The following is a 12,554-nucleotide window of genomic DNA, read 5'->3' as shown; positions in this document are numbered from 1 at the left end:
GGAGCCGAGGATGAAGGCAGGAGGCTGGATTAGATCTCAGTGACAGAATAACAGTGAAGGAGCCGAGGATGAAGGCAGGAGGCTGGATTAGAGGTTTCAGCTGCTGATGGGGGACCTATAATCCCTCCATATGATCCGTATGACATGTTAGAACCGAACCAGAACGGACTCCTCCTCTCCTGCAGGCTGAGGTCTTCCCCTACCCAGAGATTGGAAATGAGGAGCTGGAGGAGATCAAGCAGTTTGTTGCTCCGGTGGAGAAGTTCTTCAGTGAGGAAGGTGAGCCAGCAGTCGCTGTGGTCTGAGGTCAGTCAGGCTGTTTTCTCAGGCCAGTCTCTGTGTTTCTCTTCCCTCCAGTTGATTCAGCTAAAATCGACAGAGAAGCCACCATCCCAGCAGAGACGCTGAGCGGCCTGAAGGAGCTGGGCCTGTTTGGAATCATGATCCCTGAGGAGTATGGTGAGAGCTAGACCTCATCGGAGCACGGTGGTGGAGGTGGATGATCTGGGCTGGGTCTATCACAGCAGGTCCAGTCTGCTGGTTTCAGGCAGCAGACCTCCATCTGCTTGGGGATGTCTCCCTGAACTCCTCATGTCTCCTCTGGTTCCAGGTGGTCTGGGTTTGTCCAACACCATGTACGCCCGTCTCAACGAGATCATCGCCTTGGACGGTTCCATCGCTGTCACGCTGGCTGCGCATCAGGCTATTGGTCTGAAGGTACCAAAAATATTCCCACCCCCTTTGTGTGTGGTCCCAGTCTGTGATGGGATGCTGAAGAGTTGGCAAAGAGACCTTGGTTCTTTTTCACCCGTGGAACCTTAAGGTTAGCGTCTCAGCAGAGTCCTGAGATAGAGATGAGGGTGATGGTGTGGAGGCTCTCCAGTCTGGAAGACTAGGAGCTCATCATCACCAGAGACGACTGGCTCCATCGTGTGGCGTCAAAATCGGACTTTTTTTCTACCAAATCTACTCCAGTTTTTTTCTCTCTTATGTTTCATTAAAAGAGGACTAACAAAAACCAGCTTTTATTTCTCTGCTCCCATCTGAGAGGTGACTTTCGTTTAAAGGGCAACAAAATCCAGTCATGAAAGTTCTGTAAAATAATCTCATTTAACCACAAACGATGAAAATATAGCAGCACAGTCAGCCAGCTTAGCGGTTATAAACACACTTTTACAAGCAGAAAGCCATGAAGTGTTAAAGAAAGAAAAAACAATTTTTCAAAATGAAATCTTCATAGACCAAACTTTTTTAATCGATTGTATTGTTTAATATTCCAGTCCTAACTGGAACAGTGAATGAAGCCGATATGAAGGACCAACAGGGTGGGAATACTTCCTGACACTTTTTGTTCGGATGTCAATAAAAGCTGAGAACTATTTTCTAGTGGTTCTTCTTCTACATCTTCCTGCTCTGTGGTTTTAGGGAATCCTGATTGCTGGGACTGAAGCCCAGAAGAAGAAGTATCTGCCCAGACTGGCTTCAGGAGAACACATCGCTGCGTTCTGTCTGACCGAGCCCGGCAGGTACCCATCCCTACCTTCTACTCTGATACCAACAGCTTCTGCTTGATCTTGGACCTTATCCTCTGAACACTGATGATTTAGGGTCCAGTTCTTCCATCATTACCCAGTCTAACCCTCAGAAACACAAACTGGCCATAGAAAATCAAAGCATCAGAACACTGATGATGGCCTGGTTATCCTCCTGCAGCACTGTGTCGCATGAGCTTGTTGCAGATAATTTAGATTTATACTCAATATTGAAGCGCTATGTTATTCAACGCCAGAGGGCCAATCAGGAACTAGCTGTGGGTCTAGATACGACCGAGGCGGTGAGGAAGTGAGTGCAAGTTTGTGTAACAACGGAGGGACATGAGGGTCAAAAAGAGCGGGGATCCAGGTGGGAAAAGGGTCCCAGTGTTCTCATGCACCCCGCTCTTCTAGCTGGTCCATCTTCACCAGTCGTTTTCCACAATGGCGGTCAGACAAACAAAATAAGCCTGTAAGGAACCAAACAGGAAATACGCATGGTGTAGAGAGGATGTTGATTTGACTAATCAGAGGCCTCCTGTCTGCGGTCACCTACAATTTTGGAGAGGTGGTCCTGGGGGGATGGCACTCCAAGCCAATCATTGTGCTTCCCCTAGCGAATCATTAGCCACCCCCTAGCTAATCATTAGCTACCCCCTAGCTAATTATTTGCCACCCCCAACTAATCATTAGCCAGCCCCTAGCAAATCGTTAGCTACCCCCTAGCTAATCGTTAGCCACCCCTAGCTAATCGTTAGCCACCCCTAGCTAATCGTTAGCCACCCCTAGCTAATCATTAGCCACCCCCTAGCTAATTATTAGCCACCCCCCAACTAATCATAAGCCACCACCTAGCTAATCTTTAGCCACCCCCTAGCTAATTATTAGCCACCCCCAACTAATCATTAGCCAGCCCCTAGCAAATCATTAGCTACCCCCTAGCTAATCATTAGCCACCCCTAGCTAATTATTAGCCACCCCCCAACTAATCTTTAGTCAGCCCCAGCAAATCATTAGCCACCCCCTAGCTAATCCTTAGCCTCCCCCTAGCGAATCATTGGCCATCCCCTATCTAATCATTAGCCATGTCCTAGCTAATCATTAGCCACTCCCAACTAATCATTAGCCTCCCCCTAGCGAATCATTAGCCATCCCCTAGCTAATCATTAGCCATCCCCTAGCTAATCATTAGCCATCCCCTAGCTAATCATTAGCCTCCCCCTAGCGAATCATTAGCCATCCCCTAGCTAATCATTAGCCATCCCCTAGCTAATCATTAGCCACCCCCTAGCTAGTCATTAGCCACCCACCCAATTAAATCATTAGCCAACCCCGACAGTGATACCTCTCCAGGTATCGTTAAAAAATGATGGAAACCCCAGAAGGGGGGATATCCAACACCCACACCAAGGGACCCTAAGAAGGCCCGGTACTCATTACGCAGAAACAACAGTCAGAGACCTCCCCTCTACTAGAAGGCAAAGGGGTGCGACCCTCACATCCACCTGGGTAAACTCCAACAGCTGGGGGAAACCAGCAGATCCACCCCTGCCCTTCATAGCTCCAGAGTAGAAGAGAGTCCAGGCTCTCTCATGGGTTCCAGAGCCCAGGCATTTCTAGCCGCTGTCGCTCCACCTCCCCCACATGCTCAGGCTCCTCCCCCAGTCAGGAGACTGGGTCAGAGGCGGAGGCGATCCAATCTGCTCTGCACCAATCCCTCTTGGTTCCCCCTGCAGGTGGTTGGCCCACAGGGAATGGGCCTCACCTCGCTTCTTTGGGCTTGGTTTGGCTCGGCCCGGTCCGGAGAGGAAGAATAGCTCAGCCTCAATTGCTTTGTCATGACTTTTTCGATGCCTCTTTGTCTGAGCTGTGGCATCCCAGAAAACCAGTATTCCCTGAAACAGCTGATGGTCTGGCTGCTGACTCCCTTAAGCCAGTGTCCTGGCTAAGCCTTCAACAGTTTCAAATAGTGACAAAACGCGTTTCAGACTAGGTGGTGCTGTGGCAGGTGATGAATGATTCTGGCCTTGTTTAAAGTTAGTCTGGTTTTCTGCTAGTTGAAGCTGCCCTAGTTAAGGTTGGCCTGATTAAGGTTGGCCTGATTAAGGTTGGCCTGGTTGAGGTTGGCCTGGTTGGGGTTGGCCTGGTTGTGGTTGGCCTGATTAAGGTTGGCCTGGTTGAAGCTGCCCTGGTTAAGGTTGGCCTGGTTGAAGCTGCCCTGGTTAAGGTTGGCCTGGTTGAAGCTGCCCTGGTTAAGGTTGGCCTGGTTGAAGCTGCCCTGGTTAAGGTTGGCCTGGTTGAGGTTGGCCTGATTGAAGGTTTTCTGCTGGTTGTTGTTTGTCTTCTGGATGTAGGAGCAGATCTTAGATCTTCACAGGGCCGGTTGAAGCACTGAGACATGTTTGTTCTCCTCAGTGGAAGCGATGCAGCCTCCATCCAGACGCGGGCAACTCTGTCTGAAGATGGCCAACATTACCTGATCACCGGCTCCAAGGTAACCTCTTCCATCCAGTAAACTAACCCCCCAACCTCCCCAGCATGTCCTCATGCCCCAGTCCTGCTGGGTTTTCAGATCTGGATCTCTAACGGCGGCTTTGCAGACATCATGACGGTGTTTGCTCGGACCGAAGTGGAAGTTGACGGTGTGAGGAAGGACAGAATCAGTGCTTTCATCGTGGAGAAGAGCTTTGGAGGCATTACTAGCGGCAAACCTGAGGACAAGCTGGGCATCAGGGGCTCCTACAGTAAGTGGTTAATGTTCATGTGATTTTTGGAGCTCTGCTCCATGGAGAAAATCCAGGTGTTGACAAAGATCACCCACAGACCAGGAGCAGCTCTGCTCCTGAGGTTAAATGTTGGACGTGTCTTTCAGCCTGTGAGGTTTCCTTTGATAACGTCCCTGTCCCTGTGGAGAACGTGATTGGAGAGGTGGGGGGCGGATTCAAGGTGAGCTCAGCTCTGCTTCATGACCACCCGCCTGTGCTCCTGGTTCTGATCAGGTTTTGGCTCTGTTGACAGGTCGCCATGAACATCCTGAACTCGGGGCGCTTCAGCATGGGCAGCTCCTGTGCTGGAATGATTAAGAAGCTGATTGGTAAGAAGGATTCCTGCTGTCTTCTGCAGAGCCGCTCCAGGTTCTCAGAGCTGTGTGTTCTCCTCAGAGCTTACCTCAGAGTACGCCGCCACCAGGAAGCAGTTCAACAGAAGCCTGAGTGAGTTTGGGATGATCCAGGTACGGCCCGCTCTCCCCCAGCAGCTGTCGGTCCCTCCATCAGCTGAGCTTTGCTCTCTGACTCCTTCCTGCAGGAGAAGTTTGCCCTGATGGCCATCAATGCCTTTGTGATGGAGAGCATGGCCTACCTGACTGCGGGGATGATGGACCGACCTGGACTTCCAGACTGTTCACTAGAAGCTGCCATGGTCAAGGTGGGACAGCCAAGCATAGCTCCTGGTGGAACCAGGAGGAACCTGAAGCCTCATGGTGTCCTGCTGGGTCTGTGCAGGTGTTCAGCTCAGAGGGAGGCTGGATCTGCTGCAGCGAGGCCCTGCAGGTCCTTGGAGGTCTGGGCTACACCAAGAACTACCCCTTTGAGCGCTACGTCAGGGACAGCCGCATCCTGCCCATCTTTGAGGTACGTTGGTGGATGGAGCAGATGGGCAATCTGAGCTGCGACTCAAAAATGCTTCATCCTCCTGAAACTCCGCCTCCTTGGTGGTTCTGCCATTATATACATGCTGCTGCAACATCTCTAGGAACAAAACCATTGAATGGATTCTCTGGTGCTGAATCCAGATGGGCCTTCATGTCCATTTAGATCATCCAGACAGGAAATGTTTGGCTCTAAGATGAGCATCGGGAAACCAGAACCAGGCAGATGGAGCAGAGCCATGAAGGAACATAACTTTCTGTGTTGGTAGGATGGGAGCATCCCCATGGTGGTGGGAATGGTGGGCCCTGGACGTCAGCCATATTGCTGTCAGACAGTTCGACCAATCAAATCAAAAGGCGAAGATGATGTGCAGAAACAGGGGCTCAGAGCTGCTGGTTGAGCATTAAAATGAGACTAGAGATAAAATCAAAGCATCCAGTCATTTTCAGGAATAAACACTGCAAACCATTAAAAGCCATGACTCAGACTGTACATCCACATCTTCACAATGACTGCAGTAAAGTTGGACTGAATCTATTGAAGCATATCTATCTGTTCCATTAAGGTTTTAGTGGACTGTGTGGTAGGTGGACTGATTTTAGCTCAGCTCTGCTAAAGTGTCCAAAATGTACCAAAAGCTGTTTTAGCTCATAAAAAGAATTGTGGTCGAATGAAAGTAGGGCAGGCTGATAAATCTAATTAAATCGCTTGATACATGTTTTTTAAGGTCCAGAAATTTATAAAGTTGAGGACGCCTCTTCTGCTGCATTTTTCACTTGCGCTTTTACTTCCGCCTTCCTCCTTCCACCTGATTGCTAGACCGTTTAATCTCGCCATGGCACGGTTTAATCTCGCCATGGCACCGTTTACTCTCGCCATGGCACCGTTTACTCTCGCCATGGCACTGTTTACTCTCGTCATGGTACGGCTTAATCTCGCCATGGCACTGTTTACTCTCACCATGGCACCGTTTACTCTCGCCATGGCACTGTTTACTCTCGCCATGGTACGGCTTTATCTCGCCATGGCACCGTTTACTCTCACCATGGCACCGTTTACTCTCGCCATGGCACTGTTTACTCTCGCCATGGTACGGCTTTATCTCGCCATGGCACCGTTTACTCTCACCATGGCACCGTTTACTCTCGCCATGGCACTGTTTACTCTCGCCATGGTACGGCTTTATCTCGCCATGGCACCGTTTACTCTCACCATGGCACCGTTTACTCTCGACATGGCACTGTTTACTCTCGTCATGGTACGGCTTAATCTCGCCATGGCACCGTTTACTCTCGCCATGGCACCGTTTACTCTCGCCATGGCACTGTTTACTCTCGCCATGGCACTGTTTACTCTAGCCATGGCACCGTTTACTCTCGCCATGGCACTGTTTACTCTCGTCATGGTACGGCTTAATCTCGCCATGGTACGGTTTAATCTCGCCATGGCACCGTTTACTCTCGCCATGGCACCGTTTACTCTCGCCATGGTACGGTTTAATCTCACCATTGGCACCATTTACTCTCGCCATGGCACCGTTTACTCTCGCCATGGTACCGTTTACTCTCGTCATGGTACGGCTTAATCTCGCCATGGCACCGTTTACTCTCGCCATGGCACCGTTTACTCTCGCCATGGTACCGTTTAATCTCGCCATTGGCACCATTTACTCTCGCCATGGCACCGTTTACTCTCGCCATGGCACCGTTTACTCTCGCCATGGCACCATTTACTCTCGCCATGGTACGGTTTAATCTCGCCATTGCCACCGTTTACTCTCGCCATGGCACGGTTTACTCTCGCCATGGCACGGTTTACTCTCGCCATGGCACTGTTTACTCTCGCCATGGCACGGTTTAGTCTCGCCATGGCACGGTTTAGTCTCGCCATGGCACGGTTTACTCTCGCCATGGCACTGTTTACTCTCGCCATGGCACGGTTTACTCTCGCCATGGCACGGTTTACTCTCGCCATGGCACTGTTTACTCTCAACATGGCACAGTTTAATCTCGCCATGGCACCGTTTACTCTCGCCATGGCACTGTTTACTCTCAACTTGGCACAGTTTAATCTCGCCATGGCACCGTTTACTCTCGCCATGGCACCATTTACTCTCGCCCTGGTACGGTTTAATCTCGCCATTGCCACCGTTTACTCTCGCCATGGCACCGTTTACTCTCGCCATGGCACCGTTTACTCTCGCCCTGGTACGGTTTAATCTCGCCATTGCCACCGTTTACTCTCGCCATGGCACCGTTTACTCTCGCCATGGCACCGTTTACTCTCGCCATGGCCCCGTTTACTCTCAACATGGCACCATTTACTCTCGCCCTGGTACGGTTTAATCTCGCCATTGCCACCGTTTACTCTCGCCATGGCACCGTTTACTCTCGCCATGGCACCGTTTACTCTCGCCATGGCCCCGTTTACTCTCAACATGGCACAGTTTAATCTCGCCATGGCACCGTTTACTCTCGCCATGGCACCGTTTACTCTCGCCATGGTACGGTTTACTCTCGCCATGGCACCGTTTACTTTGCCATGGCACCGTTTACTCTCGCCATGGCCCCGTTTACTCTCAACATGGCACAGTTTAATCTCGCCATGGCACCGTTTACTCTCGCCATGGTACGGTTTAATCTCGCCATGGTACGGTTTAATCTCGCCATGGCACCGTTTACTCTCGTCATGGCACCGTTTACTCTCGCCATGGCCACTGCCCAATCTGAAGCGTTGGTACTGAGAAAAGGGACTTGTGTTTTATCGAATATATTGAAGTGGTTGGGCTTTGCCAAGGCTGATGTGCAGCAGACTGCAGTCGTGTTCAAGGTTTTTTGAAATGCTATCAGAACCAAAACCAGCAGAACTATGTTGTTTCAGCATCTCCTGCAAAGATCCCCCACAGAATGGGAGCAGCGCTCACAACTTTGTGAGTGCAGCGTCTGCATCACAGGCAAAGACAAATATGACAAGAAAAGACCACAAACCTTGGCTGGATCATTTTCTAAAGCGGTGCTGACAGACAGGTCTGCAGCGGAAGCATCTGACCAACGCTGCAGCTGTTCCTATAGGGATGGACATGGTGTCCATTCATACTGTAGAGCAGTCTTGCTTCCTTCACATGCTGTGATCCAAAATATGAGCCACCGACTCTCATATTGCGCTACCAAAAACTGTAGAACGAAACACGACCAGCTACTACAGATCTCTGGTCTAGTCTGGCTCTTCAGAGTTTATCTGTATTAAATGGACATCAACTGGACTCTCAGCAGCTGCTGCTTACAAACCACATACTGCCCAGAAGATCACATGCGGGAGATGATTGGACAGGGGCTCAAAGATTCATTCAGTCACATGCTGGAAGTTGATGAGAGGAAAATGTTGTCCATGAAGACAGGAAGTGGAACTTTAAAGGCCCCGAAGCTAAACCAATGGACCCACCTCAGCCGCTTTGGGTAGAGGATACACCACGCAATACCAGTTATTGACTGTGTGATCAATTCCAGATTTCAGAAAATGAAGCTCCTTTTTCTTGTACTTGTAAAGAGTATACAGGTGCTGGTCATAAAATTAGAATATCATGAAAAAGTAGATTGATTTCAGTAATTCCATTTAAAAAGTGAAACTTGTATATTATATTCATACATTACATACAAACTCATATATTTCAGATGTTTATTTTGTTTAATTTTGATGATTACAAATGACAACAAATGAAAATCTCAAATTCATCATATCAAAAAATTAGAATATTACTGAAGACCAATAAAAACAAAGGATTTATAGAAATGTTGGCCAACTGAAAAGTATGAACATGAAAAGTATGAGCATGTACAGCACTCAGTATTTAGTTGGGCCTCCTTTGGCCTGTATTACTGCAGCAATGCGGCGTGGCATGGAGTCGATCAGTCTGTGGCACTGCTCAGGTGTTATGATAGCCCAGGTTGCTCTAATAGTGGCTTTTAGCTCTTCTGAATTGTTGGGTCTGGTGTATTGCATCTTCTTCTTCACAATACCCCATAGATTTTCTATGGGGTTAAGGTCAGGAGAGTTTGCTGGCCAATTAAGAACAGGGATACCATGGTCCTTCAACCAGGTACTGGTAGCTTTGGCACTGTGTGCAGGTGCCAAGTCCTGTTGGAAAATGAAATCTGCATCTCCAAAAAGTTGGTCAGCTGCAGGAAGCATGAAGTGCTCTAAAACTTCCTGGTATGTGGCTGCGTTGACCCTGGACCTCAGAAAACACAATGGACCAACACCAGCAGATGACATGGCACCCCAAACCATCAATGACTGTGGAAACTTTACACTGGACTTCAAGCAACGTGGATGAAGTGCCTCTCTTCTTTTCCTCCAGACTCTGGGACCTTGATTTCCAAAGGAAATGCTAAATTTACTTTCATCAGAGAACATGACTTTGGACCACTCACCAGCAGTCCAGTCCTGTTTCTCTTTAGCCCAGGCAAGACGCTTCTGACGCTGTCTGTGGTTCAAGAGTGGCTTGACACAAGGAATGCGACAGCAGAAACCCATGTCTTTCATACGTCTGTGTGTGGTGGTTCTTGAAGCACTCACTCCAGCTGCAGTCCACTCTTTGTGAATCTCCCCCACATTTTTGAATGGGTTTTGTTTCACAATCCTCTCCAGGGTGCGGTTATCTCTCTTGCTTGTGCACTTTTTTCGACCACATCTTTTCCTTCCCTTCGCCTCTCTATTAATGTGCTTGGACACTGAGCTCTGTGAACAGCCAGCCTCTTTAGCGATGACCTTTTGTGTCTTGCCCTCCTTGTGCAAGGTGTCGATGGTCGTCTTTTGGACAACTGTCAAGTCAGCAGTCTTCCCCATGATTGCTTAGCCTATAGAACTAGACTGAAAGACCATTTAAAGGCTTTTGCAGGTGGTTTGAGTTAATTAGCTGATTAGAGTGTGGCACCAGGGGCCATCAATTTTGAACCTTTTCACAATATTCTAATTTTCTGATATGATGAATTTGAGATTTTCATTTGTTGTCATTTGTAATCATCAAAATTAAACAAAATAAACATCTGAAATATATGAGTTTGTATGTAATGTATGAATATAATATACAAGTTTCACTTTTTAAATGGAATTACTGAAATCAATCTACTTTTTCATGATATTCTAATTTTATGACCAGCACCTGTATAGTAGGGGTGGAACGGTTCACAAAATCCACGGTTCGGTTCGATTCACAGTTTCTGGTCACGGTTTTCGGTTCGATTCGGTATATGTTGATTGTTACACCGAAATCCCATAAAAATTTATGAAATTAATGAAAAAATCCCCCAAAAAATAATGGATTGTAATTATTTTAAATGATCCGCGGAAACCCTGGATCATTTCCGCATGTTTTGCTGCTTTGAATTTAATCATCTCGCTCATGCTCTCTACCATCTCCAAGGAACTCAGAGCGGAGCGGACGGGAGCCACAGTGGAGGCTGTAGGCTTTGCTTTGTGCAGGCGGTCTGGAGCGCAGCGGGGCGGAGCGCTGACGGAGTATGAGGGATTTCAGGGTTAGCATGACATGTTGGTTAGCATAAACAAAACGTGATGCACAGTGCTTGCACACTGTTGCACTTTTATCCACAGCTTTCTTTCCGCCGTCATCGTAGGTCACTCTAAATGCAAAGCGCTCCCATACAGCAGACCTATAAAGTGCTGCTGGCGCGTCTTCCAACTCCTGTTCTTTCCCACTCGCCATTCCGACACAATTCTCCACAACAACTGATTTTTTTCCCTGCTACACCCGGCTACGCTGCTTCGCTTCTTCTTCTGCTTCTTCTTGTTTACTACTGGTGGTTGGCTTTGGTCGCAGTACCGCCACCTTCTGCTCTGGAGTGTAATCGCTTCGCCTATGAGAAAAAGGAGCAGCGCATGAACCGAACGCAACACACGCGAACCGAACCGAGACAGACGAACCGAACGGTTCTGACGGTTTTCATAAATCGTCCCATCCCTAGTATATAGCTGTTACTTTTTACTGAAAAAATCTGTACAATTATTGTTGGCTGAACATTTGTGCTACTTGCACAAGATTTATTTGATTAATATTTAAGTTTACATTTTTTTTTTTGCAATACATTTATTGTTGGTTAAAGATTGAACTCAGGTCTGTGGGCCAGTACCCGGGTCTTTGGGCCAGTACCCGGGTCTGTGGGCCAGTACCCGGGTCTGTGGGCCAGCACCCGGGTCTGTGGGCCAGTATCCGGGTCTGTGGGCCAGCACCCGGGTCTGAAGATGAAGCAGAGCAGCTGGTCCAAGTACAGCTCAGCCAGTAGCTATAGGAGAGATGGACTGAACCCAGTGGATCCTCTAGGTGTTCCTGATGGGCACCAATAGGAGGCAAACCTCCATTAAAGCCTGTCCCAGTACTGCACCAGTCAGACTGGTTTGTCATTAGCCGTGGATGTTAACCAGTGAACTGCTGTCTGTTTTTACAGGGAACCAATGAGATCCTGCGGATGTACGTGGCCCTCACTGGGATGCAGCACGCTGGCAGGGTTCTAACCGGAAAGATAAAGTAAGTAATCATTCCCATTGGTGGTTTGGGTTCACCTTAGGTCACTAGTTAGGAATGGCCCAGCTAAAGAAGAAGATGAAGATTAGGGTGATGAGGAGGCGACCTTGGTACCAGGTGAAAGGCCTCAGAGTCGGACCTAACCTGGAAGCTGCTGCTGCCGCGGCGCATGCTAGGACAGCTGTCAGTCTGGAGAACAGACAAGTCTGCTCTGATGCATGCTGGGTAAAGAGGGAGGGGCCAAAAAAACATCCGGGGACTTTGTCCGTTCTTTGTCTGCTTTTCTTAGGAATTGGAACAGTGCTAGGGCTGAGGCTGATGACGTTTCACGAGGACACGAGGACGCACAAGTACACAGATTGAGAAACGGCTTCAGTCTTAGTCTATATCATAGTCTTTCCAGTGGACACCGGAGTGTTGACCAATCAGAAAAGTTGATCCAGAGGTTTTCTTTGGGCTGACTGATGCTACCTGCTGTTATCATTTCTGCAGAGCTGTCTGCATCTGAAAATTAAATAGGTTAAAGTTGTTGTGATTTATATTCAATACCAATCCAGGTTGGATGACATATTATTTTGAGTTTCTTCCTGTCAACTTCACTCTTCCTCCTCTTTGATGGCCCGGTCTGCTTTGAAAACGGTGCATCTGAACACAGAAATCACTGCAGACACCGTGCTCGGTGCTTTCGTCTTCATAAAGCTCTTTGAAGTGCTCTTTGTCGATCCTTAAACGAGAACCTGTTTCCCTCGGCCACCAGTGGCATTGAAGTCCCCTTTGCTTCAGCTACCCTACCAGGAACATTTAAAGGAATAGTACACCCAAAACATGATTAGC

At 48.4% G+C, this 12,554-nt stretch overlaps 1 protein-coding gene across 3 annotated transcripts in view; it reads left to right on the top strand.

Annotated features, from left to right (window-relative positions):
• The window catches only part of acad9 (acyl-CoA dehydrogenase family, member 9), a 28,319-nt gene that overhangs the window by 8,374 nt on the left and 7,391 nt on the right, over positions 1-12,554 (top strand). For all 3 annotated transcript variants that reach the window (XM_038308757.1, XM_038308758.1, XM_038308759.1), the window contains exons 2-13: positions 186-279; positions 358-459; positions 611-717; positions 1,426-1,526; positions 3,948-4,026; positions 4,105-4,276; positions 4,405-4,478; positions 4,551-4,626; positions 4,694-4,764; positions 4,839-4,958; positions 5,036-5,164; positions 11,644-11,723. In XM_038308757.1, coding sequence (XP_038164685.1) covers positions 186-279; positions 358-459; positions 611-717; positions 1,426-1,526; positions 3,948-4,026; positions 4,105-4,276; positions 4,405-4,478; positions 4,551-4,626; positions 4,694-4,764; positions 4,839-4,958; positions 5,036-5,164; positions 11,644-11,723 — 1,205 coding nt within the window. The remainder of the gene's footprint in view (positions 1-185; positions 280-357; positions 460-610; positions 718-1,425; positions 1,527-3,947; positions 4,027-4,104; positions 4,277-4,404; positions 4,479-4,550; positions 4,627-4,693; positions 4,765-4,838; positions 4,959-5,035; positions 5,165-11,643; positions 11,724-12,554) is intronic.

The sequence above is a fragment of the Cyprinodon tularosa genome, unplaced genomic scaffold (assembly GCF_016077235.1).
Source record: "Cyprinodon tularosa strain WSP-4 unplaced genomic scaffold, ASM1607723v1 ctg647, whole genome shotgun sequence".
Lineage (NCBI taxonomy): Eukaryota > Metazoa > Chordata > Actinopteri > Cyprinodontiformes > Cyprinodontidae > Cyprinodon > Cyprinodon tularosa.
The sequence above is the reverse complement of the archived record's forward strand: the minus strand, read 5'-3'. Positions and strand labels throughout refer to the sequence as shown.